This window comes from Corythoichthys intestinalis, chromosome 1 (genome assembly GCF_030265065.1).
Source record: "Corythoichthys intestinalis isolate RoL2023-P3 chromosome 1, ASM3026506v1, whole genome shotgun sequence".
NCBI classification, from domain to species: domain Eukaryota; kingdom Metazoa; phylum Chordata; class Actinopteri; order Syngnathiformes; family Syngnathidae; genus Corythoichthys; species Corythoichthys intestinalis.
The window spans coordinates 76,302,700-76,321,128 of record NC_080395.1 but is presented as its reverse complement, the minus strand read 5'-3'; the positions used below and the strand labels follow the sequence as shown (position 1 = coordinate 76,321,128).

The 18,429-nt window shown below is 39.6% G+C and overlaps 1 protein-coding gene across 6 annotated transcripts in view; it reads left to right on the top strand.

Moving 5' to 3' along the window:
• Positions 1–18,429, top strand: part of LOC130918509 (glutamine-dependent NAD(+) synthetase-like) — a 70,564-nt gene that overhangs the window by 43,544 nt on the left and 8,591 nt on the right. For all 6 annotated transcript variants that reach the window (XM_057840296.1, XM_057840279.1, XM_057840290.1 and 3 more), the window contains 9 exons: positions 150–274; positions 353–401; positions 538–640; positions 1,414–1,582; positions 3,304–3,439; positions 3,554–3,660; positions 9,985–10,116; positions 11,981–12,050; positions 17,437–17,565. In XM_057840296.1, coding sequence (XP_057696279.1) covers positions 150–274; positions 353–401; positions 538–640; positions 1,414–1,582; positions 3,304–3,439; positions 3,554–3,660; positions 9,985–10,116; positions 11,981–12,050; positions 17,437–17,565 — 1,020 coding nt within the window. The remainder of the gene's footprint in view (positions 1–149; positions 275–352; positions 402–537; positions 641–1,413; positions 1,583–3,303; positions 3,440–3,553; positions 3,661–9,984; positions 10,117–11,980; positions 12,051–17,436; positions 17,566–18,429) is intronic.

The window sequence follows — 18,429 nt, the reverse complement described above, 5'->3', positions numbered from 1 at the left end:
CATGTATTCTTGCAGGGACCAAGCAAGACATTAGAAAGAAAAAAATAGCTGGAGAAAGAAAAAAATCTGCAAAATATCGAGGATGCGAAAGCCAACCGCATTATAACAAAGGATGACTGTAATTATTTTAAATTGTTTCTCTGGCCCAGGGGAGTGAATCCAAACCCTGCCATAGGATCAAAGTAGACTTTTCTCTGTCCAGTCATGATGATATCTGCCTGCCCACCTACCAACCGATGACATGGCACTTGCATAGCCCAGAGGAAGAAATCAGGTACACAGAATTTTTTATCTACATACAGTCTGCAGCTGCTCAGAGAAATCCTTCTCCACTGATGGTGCTGTTTTTCAGCCTCGGGCCTGCCTGCTGGCTGTGGGATTACCTAAGGAGGAGTGGACAGGTGAGATTCAAACTAGATGATATAATGGTACCATAGAACATATAACTAAATCTTATTTTGATTTTGCATGTCTACAAGCAATTTGTTTGCTGTCTGGTACTCACTTCTCATGTTATCATTTTACTCTGTTTCGTAGGCTGGCTTTCTGTTGCCTTTGAGTGGAGGTGTTGATAGCTCAGCTGTTGCATGCATTGTCTACTCTATGTGCGTACTGGTCTGCCAGGCTATAGAAAATGGCAGTAAGTATATTTTCTTTCAATTCATACTCATATTTTTTTTGTGTGGTCCCTGTTACGTGAGACATGCAAAAGTTATTCATTAACAATGTATGGATATTTATACACTACCGTTCAAAAGTTTGGGGTCAAAGCGACCCCAAACATTTGAACCGTAGTGTATCATAGGGAATTTTAGGTAGTGTATATAAATAAATAAATAATATTTTCGGCGGAAAACACTCAGGTGACTTGAAGTTCTGCTCTGAGACCCCCAATTTGGCCAAATTTCAAAATGGTCCTTTTTGCATGTGTGATAAATCATTGGAAAACTTAAAATCACATTTGTCTGGGGGAGGAATAATTTTGAACAGGGGGTCATTTAAAAAAAAAAAAAAAAAGTGAGTGAATACATTTTTAAAGTCGTTTTTTTTTTGTTTTTTTAACTAAACATTAGGCATCAAATAATGAATCTAAGATAAAAATGACAGACATTACAAATAATATAATTACTTACAAGTGGTTGCGCGACATGTGTAAAACGGGTAAAACGGACAAATTAGAAATAGAGGGCACCATGACTCTGCTATTGCAGCATATAGACATATTGTTCTATCAAACACAACAGTTCTTTTGGCTTAAAAAATACAGCAGTTTGTTTTAAAGAGGGGTGCAAGAGCAGAAACTGCTTTTTCAGCTTAGTGTTTTCTGCCATACATATACATACATATAGCAAAAAATTGTAAATAAAAGCATGGATAAATGCAGTTTTGCTGTGATTTTTCCCGTCCTCTTAGATAAACAAGTACTGCAAGATGTTCGCAGGTTAGTTGGTGATGACAACTACTTTCCTCAGCAGCCAAGGGAGCTCTGTGGTTTGATTTTTACTACATGCTACATGAGCAGTGAAAACTCTTCAGTGGATACTTTCAACCGTGCCAAGGAGTTGGCAGGACAAATTGGGAGGTATTCAATACCGAGTCTTTTGTATACTGAATGTAACAATGTCATGAATGTGCGATTCATTTTTCATGAGCAACAGTTAGTTCACAAGCCAATGCCTCCAACTCCAACCTAGACACACGACCCATCTGCCACGATAGCCAATTTCCATAGCAGCCCGGGGTGAAATGTTCACCGCAGAGACGAGTAGATTTCGACGGTCCTCCACATTTATACCGTGTCCGCCAGACAAAACGCTTCCAGGCATCCCTGGTTGTGGTATCTTTTGGAAATTCGTGAAGTGTTCCCAAACCAGGCTTTGCGGATTTAGTACAGTGTTACAATACGGCACGATAGTTAGTATGCCATTATACTTGATCTCTTGTGAAAAAAGCCGAAAGGGATGGATGGACTTGCGTGATGTCACATTCTTGGCCCAAAGCTGTTGTGGCACAGTGGCTTAACGTGGCTTAAATCCGCAGTATGTTTTTAAAAAAAAACAAAAAAAACTGTACTAATCGATGCCACTTATCCTCACCAGGGCCCTGGTGTGTTGGAGCTTATCCCAGCTAAATTTGGAAAGTACACCCTGAATTAGTTGCCAGTCAATCGAAGGACACAAGGAGACAAACTGCCATTTACAGTGTATCACAAAAGTGAGTACACCCCTCGCATTTCTGCAGACATTTAAGTGTATCTTTCCATGGGACAACACTGACAATAATATCTGCAGAAATGCGAGGGCTGTACTCACTTTTGTGATACACTGTACCTCGCAATAACATTTGCAAATGACTGGTTAAAAAGGTTCAGAATTCACACTGCGCCAACCGAACTATCCCGCCTACCCCATCCCTTGGGGAAAAAAGGGGTTGAAACTAACCGAAAAATGGAGCCTCTGGTGCAGGCATTTATTTTGTTAATACTGTAACAACGACAAGGGAGTGGCCAGCTTGGTCAGGTTTTTTTATCCTTTGTTTTAGAACTTGAGCAAAACAACACAGCTACTGTACGCCGACAACAACAGAACATAGAAAGTGAAAGTATCCTGAACGACTCTCACACGGTGCCTTCAGGAACAGCACGCAAAACGCAACCGCCACATTAGAATCCGATTCTGTGTATGAAATGCAACTTCTTAGCGCAGCACAATACACTTTTGTCCACGGTTGATTTTGTCCTCTTGCCATTGTTGATTTTGAATAGCATGTGCGTCATACTTCCCTTCCAAGGATGCACTTCGTGTAGCATCACAGCTCCAGGCTGTGACGCTGCACATAAAGTAGCAAAAGCGCACCCTGCTCCAGTTGCATTCACAAGCGAAGCACTTAAAGCGGATCGAAAGCTATGATTTTTGAGCGGACCATGGTTTGTTTGTTTAGCCCAAAATAGAATTCGGATGTGTGTTCACATTTACAAAACGAAGCGGACTATCTGAGAAAAATGAATGGACCAAACAGTTTTCGAGTGAAAGTCTCTCCAGCGTGTCCTGGGTCGTCCCCGGCCCCTCCCGGGTCAGTGGATGGGTGGAAAGAAACCGGAGTAACCACAAAAAAATCACACAGGCAAAGGAGGAACATGATTGCCTGGTTTGAACGCTTGATCGCAGAACTGTTAGGCAGACATGCTAATAACTCACACACCGTGTCGTGTCATAACATGTTGATGCAATTTAGGTTTATTACAACATGCAATTTTACTACGACATTTAGTAAAATAAATGTATGGATTTTTTTCTGTTTCAGCACACATATGAATGTAAATATAGGCGTGGTGGTAAAAGGCATTCTGGGTATTTTCTCAATGGTTACTGGGAGGTGGCCTCAATTCAGTGCCAATGGAGGAAGCCACAGGGAAAACTTAGCGCTACAGAATGTACAGGTTTGTCGTTTGGTCACACTGCATAAAGTTTGTGTTTGTTCTAAATCACCTCATATTCTTGAGGACCTTTGTTCAAAAGGTTTCATTTAAACATGTATATATATGTTTTTTTAGGCTAGGGTGAGGATGGTCCTGGCTTACTTGTTCGCACAACTTAGTCTGTGGAGTCGAGGAAAACCAGGAGGCTTGCTGGTGCTGGGTTCTGCCAATGTAGATGAGAGGTAATGACTGGAACATGCTGCAAAATATTAGTAACTATATTTGTTTTCATTATTGAACCATGCCTGAAGAGAGGGGTGGGGTTAGGTCAGAGGTTGCGCTAGACTTTTTCGTTGTCTGTCATTTTGACTGACAGGGTCATAAAAATCCGGTTATAATCTATTTTTACCCGTCACTTAAATTTTTTAAATGATGATAATGACACTGTGGTGACCCTTTGTTTGGCATAATTCACCTTCCGTACTTGTGTGTCCATTTGGCCGAGCGCGTTACCGGCTACGACAGTCACGTGACAGAGACACTTAAGGCTCAAACACACCAGCAACGTGAACGTCGCGTCAACGATCTCGCCGCGATTACGCTTCGAAACGCGGCCGTTAAAGTCAATCAGCCAATGCACACCAGTCGCAGTGCGTCCGCGTGTTAGACGCGTCCCAGAAGCGCTAAACGCAACGCACGCGAAAAGAACAGCAGAGTTTGTTTTTTGACGCGAGACGCGGCCCCCCTGCGTCAATACTACTAGGTAGGATCGGGCAAGCCGGAAATCACTCGTGTAAAAATACGGTGGATCCAGTCGACTGTCAAAATAATATGCAATCGTAACTTACTACATAAATAAAATAAACTGAAATGAGCTAAAACACCTGCAATTAATACGAATAATACACAAATCCTGCTTCACAATTAAATTAATTCCTGCGTGGTGCTTTAACTTGAGAAAAAAACATCAATAAAGCTTAGAAAAATGTTCATAAGGAAAAAAATGTTAAAATCTTTGTCACTGGGATTGCTTTTTGCTTTAGCACATGACTTCTTTTTTCCTCTTTCTTTCAAAAAGAAAGCTGGCCAATACGCGGGGTCTGAAAGGCAAAGTGTTGTTGTTTTATTACCTTTTAATACCCACTATTCTCGCGTGATCTTGCAATCCTCGCGTGAACCGATCGAGCCGCTCCACAGACGCGCTGCTCGTGAAACGCGTCCTATGGAAATTGACGCCGAGCGTCACTGGTGCGTTATCGCGGCGGGATCGTTGACGCGACGTTGACGTTTCTAGTGTGTTTGAGCCTTTAAGTGCCGCGCGCGGTCCCCTCACTATCCACTCGCTGTCGCTATATGATTGGCCGAAGACTCAAAATGCTCTCCCGTGAAATGCCTGTTCAAAAATGTTCCCGTTGTTACTTCTTGCGTTCGCTTATAAGTGCCCATTTAAAAAGGAAAAGCGATGGATGATACTACACACAGAGCGTATTATTAACAAATGTTAAAGTTGTATAATCATATAGCGAGAATAAGGAACGTCACTGACAAGCGCAGGCCCCCGCGAATGGATAGTGAGGGGAATAGGATAGTGCGCCTACAGCTAACAAGACTTTTAACATTGCATACCGCTTCAACATATTCAATAGTATTTAGTTTTCATTCATTTTAAATTATTATTCTGTCCGAAGAAGCTTAACAGAGAATCCTCACCGTGCCATCACACATCAAGCAAATGAATATGTAACTTTTTCTCCGCAGTGACAAAAACAGCTGACTGTGGCCCCGGTAGGTAGGTAGCCTACCATATGTAGCATATGGAACAATGAAATTAACAGTTCACCTGCTGTGGCCTGAACGTAGTCTCACACTTTCCTCCTGGAGCGCATGGACTTGAATTGCGTGCCCGCTTGTGCAGTCCCTGTTTTTTCACCTCTTTTATCAACACCATCGTCGTTTTGGGGCTATTTGAAGAAACTTTGGACACTCAGTTGCCTTGACATTTTTCAGAGTGAAGGCTCAAACACACTAGAAACGTGAACGTCGCGTCAACGATCCCGCCGCGATAACGCACCAGTGACGCTCGGCGTCAATTTCCATAGGACGCGTTTCACGAGCAGCGCGTCTGTGGAGCGGCTTGATCGGTTCACGCGGGGATTGCAAGATCGCGCGAGAATAGCGGGTATTAAAAGGTAATAAAACAACAACACTTTGCCTTTCAGACCCAGCGTATTGGCCAGCTTTCTTTTTGAAAGAAAGACGAAAAAAGAAGTCATGTGCTAAAGCAAAAAGCAATTCCAATGACAAAGATTTTAACATTTTTTTCTTATGAACATTTTTCTAAGCTTTATTGATATTTTTTCTCAGGTTAAAGCACCACGCAGGAATTAATTTAATTGTGTAGCAGGATTTGTGTGTTATTCGTATTAATTGCAGGTGTTTTAGCTCATTTCAGTTTATTTTATCTATATAGTAAGTTACGATTGCATATTATTTTGAAAATCGACCGGATCCACTGTATTTTTACACGAGTGACTTCCGGCCTGCCCGATCCTACCTAGTAGTATTGACGCAGGGGGGGGGGCGCGTCTCGCGTCAAAAAACAAACTCTGCTGTTCTTTTCGCATGCGTCGCGTTTAGCGCTTCTGGGACGCGTCTAACACGCGGACGCACTGCGACTGGTGTGCATTGGCTGATTGACTTTAACGGCCGCGTTTCGAAGCGTAATCGCGGCGAGATCGTTGACGCAACGTTCACGTTGCTGGTGTGTTTGAGCCTCAAGGCCAACGACGTCATGCATCAAGAGAGTCAATCGCTGATTAATATGCTCACTCGCCACCCTGTGGTCTGGGGTGTGAATTGCAACCGGTCAAAATGACGGATGGACATCAGTTTTTTCCGTCACCGTTTTAAAAAAAAACGGTCAACGACTAAAAATATTCGGTTAACGCGACCCCTGGGTTAGGTATTCACTTTTTAACCTCAAGCACGTAAAGAAATACATACATCTTGATCATAGAAAATGCAAAAGAACAGGAGACATACAAGACTGTAATCAATGTCTGTCAACTTGTTGCTGAAGACATCCACATTCTATAGGGGTGTGCTATCTTAGGCACCCCACAATTCGATTCGATTACGATTCAGGGTGCTGCGATACGATTATTGAACGATGATCACGATATTGATGATGATCACGATTATCGAGATAATCGATGCATCATACATTGCTAATTAATAAAGTAGCCAAAAAATGTTGGTCCACTATTTTTTTAAATATCCTATTCAACAGGAATGATGGAAACGTGCCCAGACAACAAGCTGCCCTTAAACTGCTTTTTTCTTTCTTGTAAAAAAAAAAAAAAAAAAAAAAAAGAAAGTGCAAAAACGTTAACCAATTTAAAGGCAGTACTTATTTCTCAACATGCCTTTACAACACACAGCTGACCTTGAGATGCTCTTTTTCAAGAAGGTGTAAAAACATTAGCTGTTTCAAAGGCAGTACTTATTTCTCTCAACATTACAATAAAATTTACACTGGTGGAATGGTTTCCACATTTTCTGGAAACAAAGTGTCTTTAGAAATAAGACTTCTTTTAACCAATATACTTTGTTTTCACAGATTGATGTACTATTTCGCATGTTTGTAGAGTTTCAGCTGTACTTACTGCTGGTTTTAAATATTCTGCATCTGGAATAACTTTTGTACACCACGAAAAAACGCGCAACTTGACATGGAAATGCAGGTTAGCAAAGTCGCTAATTAGCATAGCGCTCGGCGATAACTAGTAACATCTCAACAACAACAACAATAAAGGCTAAACAGTACAAGAGGGTTCGTGTACTCACCTCTTATAGATGCACACGGGACTTAGCAACACACTAGGGACATTTCCAATTAACAGTCTTTTGAAAATAAGTAAATCTCTCGCTCAGTAACCTGCTGCATTTATCATAATGTTGTGCGTGCGTACGTGCGCCCATTAAAGGTCCCGGCGGCAGATGTATCTTGAATTTTGTTCTGCTACTAGTGGCTGTCATACAGATATTAGGGAAAATCACCTTTATTTTCACATTTATAAATCGTAATCGAATCGTCGCGTGTCAAATCATGATGCATCTAATAATTGATTTTTCAGGCACACCATTAGATTCCTACAGTGATGGATGCATATTATTACAAATATTTTTGGTCTGATTCTCAATTGAGTCCCAGAAGTTAACATATTTGTTGTTTCTTGCTGATCATTATTTTCTAGGCAAAATACGACTGACCTACGGGCCACAGCAATTCTGCCCACAATCTCTTAATCAACTTCATGGCCTTTACTTGAAGTAGATTTGTGAAGAAGAAATGCTACTCTTAGGAAGCAAATACACCAGACACATCTTCATTCCAAGTCTGGCACAGCTCTGTGTTCACTGCGTGCTCCACAGAACGTCAAAAATTGGCAAAACATACCAGCTGCGCACAGCTGCCATGAGCTCTCGTGTGATTGCACGCGATAATGTAGCATTTAAAACAACACGAAAAACACATGGAGTCTGTACTCGTCAGAAAAGCAGAGAGAGAGAGAGAGAGAGAGAGAGAGATGGACTTGATTTAATTAAACATTTTTTCCGCGAATTTATCAGAATTATTATCCGGTGTGATTCTCGCTGCAGTTGTTCTCCTGGGTCACTTTTTACAATTTCTTGTCAACTTCCATTTTTTAACATTTAGGAATAAGTTGCCACATTTTTTTCCTTGCTTTTTGGTATATTAGTTGTGTCTGTCTCTTAATTCCAGACTAGATCATGTTAAGATCAGGGCTCCATGTGGTTTTGGGGCGGAGGCCAGTTTGGAGTTTATTATGCCCTTGGTTGTGTTGATGGGCTTATACAGTACAACCCCTAGCAAAAAGGTATGGAATCACCAGTCTTGGACGAGCACTCACTCAGACATTTTATCATGTAGAACAAACTCTGATCAAAAGCTTGAAAAAATAATGGATTAGTTCAAAAGTGCAACTCTTTAGCATTCAGAAACACTAAAAGAAATGAATAAAAAACAATGTGGTGGTCAGTAAATGTTACTTTTATAGAGCAAGTGCAGGGAAATACATATATATGGAATCACTCCCTGATGAGGAAAAAATATGCAATCATGAGAAACAAACAAAGAACTAACAATCAAAACACATCTCTAGTATTTAGTAGCACCACCTCTGGCTTTTATGACAGCTTGCAGTCTCTGAGGCATGGACTTGATGAGTATTCTTCATCAACAAAAGATCCAGCATCATCACCTTGTCAAGAGTCAAGAATCTGCATCGGACTAAGTGATGATGCTGGAACTTTTGTTTGGTGCTGTTCAGGTGAGATTTACAATGATGAGTGCCTGAAGAAGACATCAAAATTCCCTCAATCCTTGATGATATAGGGCTGCATGTCGTTAAATCTTCAATAAATGAACACGTTTACGTTGAAGATTTTGACAGCTTTCTTATCCCTTCAATTGAAAATATGTTTGTCATTTTCCAAGATGACAATGCATCATGCCACAGAGCTAAAACTGTTAAAGCATTCCTTGGAGAAAGACTCATCCAGTCAACGTCATGGCCTGCAAATAGCCCAGATTTCAACCCTATTGAAAACCTGAGGTGGAAATTGGAAAAAAAAATAGTCCATAGCAAGGCTCACGATCTGCAACGATGATCTGGCAACTGCAATCAAAGAGAGTTGGCACCAAATTGATGAAGAATACTCATCAAGTCTGTGCCTCAGAGACTGCAAGCTGTCATAAAAGCCAGAGGTGGTGTTACTAAATACTAGAGATGTGTTTTGATGGTTATTTCTGTGGTTCCCATGATTCCATATTTTTTTTCTTCAAAATGGAGTGATTCAATTTATATTTCCCTGCACTTGCTCTATAAAATTAACATTTACTGACCACCACAATGTTTTTTATTCATTTCTTTTTGTGTTTCTGAATGCTAAAGAGTTGCACTTTTGAAGTAATTCATTATTTTTTCAAGGTTTTTATCTGAGTTTGTTCTACATGATAAAATGTCTGAGTGAGTGCTCGTCCAAGACTGGTGATTCCATACTTTTTGCTTGGGGTTGTACACATATGTGCACAATTAAAATTCATGGCAATAAAATCTCAGACCTGTTATAAACAACTGTTAAATAATCTGTAATATTCATAAAATGGATAGCGATTTACTGTACTGTACTGTACTGTACTGTACTGTTCTCTTGCCAATTTCCTCTCAAAGCTCTTATATTTTACAGGAGCAAAATGCAAATTAATACGCACTCGTGCTCCCATTCATTTTTCTCTTCTCGCAACAAATTCTTTTTAGGCGCTAGTGCTAGCAAAACACTAACAGTACAGCCCTGTATCTGAGAATATCGATGAAATTAACATTTTGGTGTTGGTAATATACTGTTGTTTTAAAAAATATTCAAACCGTGGCACAGCAAAGTGTTTTAGAACAAAAATGACCTTTACATTTTGTTTTGTCTATTATTTGATCAACCCTTGTGGCAGTATAATAACTCCCTCGGATTTCTTTTCATCTCAGTCTTACAGGTTATTTTACAAAGTATGACTGCTCCAGTGCTGATATCAATCCAATTGGAGGGATTAGCAAAAATGACCTCAAGGGCTTTCTACTATACTGTGTTGGGCAATTCCAGCTCACAGCTCTGACAAGGTAAGCTTTGCTCATGCATGTAAGGTCATGCTTTAGTAAACGAGCATGTATTCTTTACAGTAAACTACTTCAGAAGAGCGGTGTCTGTCTTCTCTAAGTGTATTTTTTATTATTGGCACCTCCAAATTTGATCATGATGGCAAATAGGACGGCGCCTTCTCTATGTGCTGCCACTGGGCCGTTCATACGTATGTAATATGTTGTGGTCAAGAGGTTACACACTCTGTTAAAGCAGTGGTCTCCAACCACCGAACCTCTTGGCACCAGTCAGGTATTAAATCGTGTGTGCACCGTCGACACTCAAGTGTAGAGATCAGGATCCAACGGCCCGCTGGTTTGCCAGATCAGAACAGTCTCCAACTCATTCACGCCGTAAATGTAACCCACCCATTTCGGCGGCAACCAGCCTGATCTGTTAACACTGCTGCACCTACGTCACTGTACATATACTCTTCATACAAGAAATATGGCGGCACACTGTGAGTACGTTTCAGAAACCTTTTTTCTTTTCAAAGCAGTGCCAACAGCGCTTAGTGTGCGACAAACAGACTCTCGGGAGAGATCAGAACACTGTGCGGAATGCCAATGGTGCCTTGTGTGCACCGGGCATAAAGGCCTATTCAGATGAACAACAGATTGCAGCACGGAAACCCGTTTATTTTGTATATGGGAGCGGCCGTTTCGTGGGCTTTGGGACACTCAAAAAGTGGCTCCTGCACTCGCCTTAAACTATTATGGCCATTTCAATCTTGCCCTTCATCCTTGCAATAATAAAAGTCGATAAAAATAAATGCATTTGTACTTGGGATTTTGTTTCCTGGCCGCAGTGAGGTCTGTCTTTTGTCTTAATAATAATAAAAATAATAATAAAATAATAATTTTAAACATGTATCATTTAAAAAAATCACCAAGAAGTTAAGACATTATTATAAACTAATACATTTTTAAACTACATTTTTTGACCCTGCCTCTTAAAAGAATCGGAACTGGAATCGGAACCGGAATCGTTCAATTTCAGACGATGCCCAACCCCTCGCAATGCATTCAGTACTAAATTTATAATGTCTTAATGAGATTATTTTTCTTAAATCTAGTCAAACAATTTTCTCCATCTTGTTTTGAGTGTTAGAGACTAGTTAACAGATGAATGCGTGAAATTATTTCACTTACTTGAAGTAAATATTACTATTTGTTTTTATTAAGCCCATACATCTTAAAACTGGTCATTTTTCACCTAAATCAACAAATATTTGCTTTCAAATCATGTTTTGAACCATTCATTCATTGAACCTATTCTTGAATAAAGAACATTTCTGACAAGTTTTTTTTTGGATTAGATATAATAAGTTATTGCTTAAAACAAGTCCGTTGATCTTTTTTTCAGCGAGCTATTTTTCTTGTTTTAAGAAATATGAGTGAAATTTACTTGAAGCGCTGGCAGAAAAATTCACTTATTGTATTTACTCTGTAAGTAATTGTTGCCAAAAGTTCACTATTACACAATGTCAGACAGCCTGTCATTGTTTAAATGTTGGAATTTACTACTTGTTCACATTTGATGTGGAAAAGAAGAGCAAAAAATGTGTTTTTGCTCAGTAATATTTGCTCTTGTGTATAGGCTACTTTAAATTTTACATATGACGGAAAACACAGACAAGACTGAAAAAGCAGTTTCTGCTCTTGCCTCCTCTTTAAAAGAAACTGCTATCTCTTTAAAAGAAACTGCTGTATTTTAGGCCAAAACAACTGTTGTGTTTGATGGAACAATATGTCTATATGTTGCCATAGCAGGTTCAAACAGGAGAGTATCAAGTGATTTAAAGTTGCAGTATTTCAGTTTGTAATTCACTTAATGTCATTACAGCATCCTGGCTGCTCCACCAACGGCTGAACTTGAGCCTCTGACTGATGGACAGGTGTCGCAGACAGATGAGGTATAAAATTGTTCAACTTTGAATGTAAAGAAGTCGAAAGCAATATATGATGGACTGACTGTTTGATTCTAGACTTTGAACCCAAGGGGCTTTTATTTTTTTTTTGTAAATAGGTCTTGATTCTTTCAGTTTCAATTTTCAGGCCTGGGTTAAATGTTAGCTTTAAAAAATAATGTAGGAGGTGCTACAGTTAATTACAGTTGACCCCCAAATATTAAAGGTTCTCAACCTGCTGATTTACCAATTCCCAGATTTTTTTCCCCTTAAATTCTTTAGGAATATTTACCAATTAAAAAATAAAATACCTTTTAATTGTATTTACTTTTGATAACCTTTGGTACCATTATTCAATAATGTGTTAAATTTATAGGGGAACAAATGATATGCTTACAGCCACACACACACACACACACACAATGAGTTGCCACGTGTTTAACGAATAAAAAAAACAAAAAAAGATTTGACAAATTAAAAAAAAAAAAAAAAAAAAAAAACAAGCTAAACGAGTCGGCTCCTTTGAAGCGCAGCGCTCCCAAGCTTCTCTGGCAAGATCGATGTTTGTACACCTGTCACTCATAGTTAACTTTAACAAACTGCAACTGTCCTGGTGAGTAGGAAAAGCTGACAGGCTGTGCATGATCGGATTGGGACATCTCCATAAAATACTCTAATTCATTTTTTTTTAAATTCTGCGATAGACTAAGGGCGCGAAGTGTGAAGTAGCAAGGCAAGGCAATTTTGTTTTATATACTGTAGCACAATTTAAATGGACAAATTAAAAATAGTTCGGGGGCTTAATGCGCCTTGAATCTGCTATGGCAGCATATTGACATATTGATCAAACACACTAGCTTTTTGGCTTAAAATACAGCAGTTTATTTTAAAGAGGGGTGCAAGAGCAGAAACTGCTTTTTCAGCCTTGTCTGTATTTGCCGGCATATACTTAGGCCTGTTGCGATAATAAATTTTAGTGTGCGATAAATTCTCTCCAATAATTGCGATATGTGATATTATTGCGACAAAAAATTTTCAAACCAATTAACAATAACACAGTGAGAATACAGTATATATTAATAGATCCAATACACCCATTTAAACATAATAATTGTTTTATTCCTTAATTAACAATTCAAAAATACTTGAGAAAAAAAAAAAAAAAAAAAAAAACCATAACCAAAAACAATAGAGCATGCCTCTTTTAAGTAAAAGGATTATAATACCACAGAGAAACACAGAATAGTAAATAAAACGTCTTCTTCGGGAAAAAAAATCTAATTGCACTTCAATAACTGATGTATCTTTGGCACAGAGCTATAAATTTGTAGTAATTGCACTTCAACAACAACAGGAAAAGATAGTAATTAAGTATCACTAACAAAAAAATGGCTTCAATAAGTATCAACAACATTTAAACAGTGGTATCACATCTCCCATGTCTTGGTAATATACTGAAGAGTGATAGACGCACTTTCTGTTTATCCTATAAACTTCATTTCACTTCTCGAATATTACTGTATTCATCTCATTTCTAATAAATTTACCGTATTTTTTGGACTATAAGTCTATAAGTACCTGAGTATAAGGCTAGGTTCATACTACAGGTCTTAATGCACGAATCCAATTTTTTCGTGTTTTTCCGACTCGAGTCAGGCATTAACTTGACGGTCTGAACGGGACAAGTCGCATGGAAGTGGACCATTTCAAATCCGATCTGAGTCACTTTCGTATGTGGTTCAAATCCGACCGGGGCCATATTTTTTCAAAACGTGACTGGCGGTCTGAACTGTCAAGACTGCCAAATCAGAATTCATGCAGCAGTTACGTCAGCACGGAGAACGGCAGCCATGTAGGCATTAGCGTCTAGCTTGAACTCTGCTTTTAAGCAAGAAGCGGGCTTGACCACAGTCATAAAAACATAAAATGAAGAAAAGAATAAGCCTTACAATTTTCGATTTTCATTCTTTGCACCGAATGAGCAATATTTAATTACTGCACACATGGCAGAGTCGGGGCAAACTGACGCACCTACGTCATTTCACACACACACGTCAAGGCTCGTGTGTGTGTGTATGTGTTCTGTCAGTCCAAAATAAACTTTGAATATAAGACTAAACAGGGATTATTAGGGCCCGAGCACTAAGCGTGCGAAGGCCCTATTGTTTTGCAAAGGATTATTATTATTTTTTTTTTTTTTCAGGGCAAATGAAAACGGCCAATTTGGAGGCCTGAACATGCACGAAAAGTCACCAAAATTTGCACATACGTGCGGAAAATTGTAAATTTCGATAATTTTGCAACGTTGCAAAAAAATATAACAAAATGGCTCAGTGGCGCCCCCTTGAAATTTTTAAAATTGGCCTATAACATTAGGGTCTGTCAGCGTAGAGCAATGAAATTTGGGGGGTCTATACCTTGTCCAAAACCGCTCCAAAAAAGCATTTACACCCATATTCCAAACCCAACAGGAAATCGGTTATTTTGGATCAAATATGAAATTTTTATTGATTTACAGGGTGCACATTTGAGACCTTTTCGCCGAGGGAGTTAGTTGGATCATCTTCAAAATTGGTGAGACTGTTCAGGAGACATATGAGATCTTAAGTTTTGAAAATGGTGCGTTTTCATTCACGGGTCTGACCTGGGCGTGGTGCCAAAGTCGGCCATTTTTTCGGCAAAATGACAAATTCAGTAAATGACTAATAGTTCCTTGACACAACGTTCAATCTTTTTCATATTTGGCATGTATGTGTGGTATCCCACCCTTAACACGAGTGCATTGAAATATTACCCATTAGGTCTAGCGCCCCTTAGTGAGAACAGGAAATGCCTTTTTTTACGAGACAGGTTCCTCCTCCAAGGGAAAAAAATCTGTTGACCTCAAACCTGCATCAGGGGAGCCTTAAGACCTGTGTTCAGGTGCCTGATGAAAAATATTGAGGTTTCGTTGAGACGGAGGGGTCCAAACAGGAAAGTGAAAATGAACATCAACAATTTGTCACGCAAAAAACTTTGAACAGTCATAACTCGGCAGATATACAACATATCTACGCCAAACTTCCCGTGTTTGTTGAGAGTCATACCCTGAAGGTTCTTGTAGGGGTCATTTGCATCAACTCTACAGTGCCAACTAGTGGCGACAGAAAGAAGTTTTAAAAAAGGCCTTTCCTATTGGGTTTTTTCAACATAGAGCGAGGAAATTTGGGGAGTAGATACCTTATGCAAAACTGCTCCAAAAAGTCTCTTGCACCCGTATTCCAAATCCAACAGGAAATCGGGTATTTTGGATCGAATGTGAAATTTTTAGCGGTTCTCAGTAGGAGTTTACATTTGGAGGCTTGAACATGCACGAAAACTCACAAAAATTTGGACATAAATGCGGCTTTCCATAACGTTCAATAATCTTGCAACGTTACGAAAACATGTAACAAAATGGCTCAGTGGCGCCCCCTTGAAATTTTCAAAAAGGCCTCTCCATTTAGGATTTTTCAACGTAGAGGGATGAAATTCGGAGAGTCGATACCTTGTACAAAACTGCTCCAAAAAGTCTCTTGCATGCATATTCCAAACCCAACAGGAAATCGGGTATTTTGGATTGAATGTGAAATTTTTATCGATTTACAGTGTGCACATTTTACACCTTGGCACCTAGGGAATTAGTTTGATCATTCTCAAAATTGGCGAGACTGTTCATGAGGCATATGAAATCTTAAGTTATCAAAATTGTGTGTTTTCATTCACGGGCCTGACATGGGCGGGGTGCCAAAGTCGGCCATTTTTTCGTCAAAACACCGAATTCATACAACGTTCAATCTATTTTAAATCTGGCATGTGTGTGAGGTATACCAGCCTGAGCAGGACTGGATTGAAAATTTACCATTTGTGCCTGGCGCCTCCTAGTGGGAACAGGAAATGGCCTTCTTTACGAGACAGGCTCCTCCTCCAAGGGAAAAAAATCTATTGACCTCAAACCTGTTTCAGGGGAGCCCCAAGACATGTGTTCAGGTGCCTGATGAAAAATATTGAGGTTTCGTTGAAGCGGAGAGGTCCAAACTGGAAGTGAAAATGACCGTCAACAATTTGTCTCGCCAAAAACTTTGAACAGTCATAACTCGGCAGATATACAACATATCTGCGCCAAACTTCCCGTGCTTGTTGAGAGTCATACCCTGAAGGGCCTTGTAGGGGTCATTTGCATCAACACGACAGCGCCAACTAGTGGCAATAGAAAGTCACTCGTTTTTCCAATACATGTCCAGTTCTTTTCAGGTTGGTCATTGTAGTTTCAAGACCTAATAAAATACGTGTTTACGGCCCATGTCCACGTGTCTCTGTCTGTTGCCGTGACGACCCTTTGTTCGCCATTTAAAGGAAATATTTTTTTTCAGAGACTTAGGCAGCTTATAGAGCCACAATATTTGGCACACTTGGTCGAATTGGCCCAGTTAGAAGATTAATTTTAGTTTTGAATAAGGGCTTGGCTGCACAGCTCAGTAGTGGCTCCTTTTTTGTAGTACTCTCTCCAATAGGGTTTTTTATCTCTTGGGTGTGGGAATGTAAATAGGCGACTTTCGAGCATGTTAGGTTCTAATGAGATGATTAGAGAGGAGGATCTGCCACCACCCTGACCTGCACACAGTCCGAGTTGCGTGACGTCCGAGTTGCGCTAGATTGCGAGGGCCCGTTCAGTCCTGCTTGCAGGCCTAGTTAATGTCTGTTATTCGTGTCCTCTTTTTGGAAATCAGAATATGATCACTCTGGAATGACATACAGAATACAATAAAATACAATAGAGATCAAAATGCGGAATAAGTGTACAGTATGGTAATCTTACATGATGCATGAACAACGAAATGCGAACGTGGCCGGTATGTCAATGTAACATAGCTATTAAGAGTTATTCCGATAACTATAGCATAAAGAAAATGCTAACAAGTTTACCATACCATCAGTGTGACTCCAAAACACCTAAGTAACATGTCCAATTATATAATAATGTGTAAATAATTTTACACATAAGTCGCTCCAGAGTATAAGTTGCACCCCCGGCCAAACTATGAAAAAAACTGAGACTTATAGTCCGAAAAATACGATAATTGAAATGTTTGTTCCAAACAATCAGTGATTTGCAAAGGAAAATCTTAAAAAATGATCAGGGGCTTTTTGCATACGATTGTATCTTCAGATGGGACCTATCAGCGTCCTAATAATAATAATAATAATTTCCAAAGATACAACGATGGCAAAAAGATTTAAATTATTGTACTTAAATTTGTTGCACTTAACTAACAAAAAAACCTGTAATTTCTCTCTCTTCCTGGTGGTGATTTGGATGAGCAACTGAGCAAGTCTGTTATTTCCTGACGCCTACATTTTCATGTCGTTACAGGCTGACATGGGAATGACCTACTCTGAATTGTCAGTCATTGGACGACTAAGGAAAATCTCAAAATGTGGACCTTTCAGTATGTTTTGTAAACTCGTTCACACGTGGAAGGATGTGCTGTCACCCTCAGAGGTTAGTGATCTGTGCAAATGTATGCTTGAAATTTGGCCACCTATCTGTTCATGAAATAAGATCCCACAGTAGTGACAGAAATAAATAAATCTACCCATCGAGTCATCCACCTTTTTCCACTTTCTCCGAGGATGTGTGGAAGGCATTTTAAGCAGAATCCTAAACTTCGCTCTCCCCAGCGACTTAATCCAACTCCTCCAGGGGCATCACTAGGCGTTCCCAGGGTAGGAGAGGTACTGTAGTCGCTCCAGGGTGTGCTAGGCTGTCCACTGGCGGGGTTTCCAGATCGGAAAGACGGTCTCCAGCCAAATCACAACGTAAAACCCTCCCGGTTCAATAAAAAAACAGCCCAAATGACAACCTTCCATCCAAGATGTTATTTCACTTATACAACTCAATCTATATTTTGATATTATAACCTAGAAAAAAAAAGAAGAAGAAATCATCAGTGTAATAACCAGTGTAGCGGAATCATTGCCATTTTGCCCAGATTTTTGGGAGATGTACTTCTTCATAATTTACAGGTGATTGTTCACTTTTGTGGAATACGTACCTCCACACACTGGAATAGCTGTTTGTCATTTTCTTAAAAGCCAGTCATCTTCACTTCCTGCCTTAGCTGCATCAATGTTGTTTATGCAAATGGAAAAAAAACATGTGATTGGCAATCAATCAATGTTAACATTATTAACCATGTGGCAAAGTCAATTGGACCAATTGGTTTTACAACAATACATACCTTAAATATGTCCTTTCATACAAAATGTACCTGTATTTGAAAGTGCGCCGCATAAGGTGAATGAGAGCGAGTCATACAGTGGTACCTCTGCATACAAAGTTAATTCGTTCCAGGACCTTGTTTGT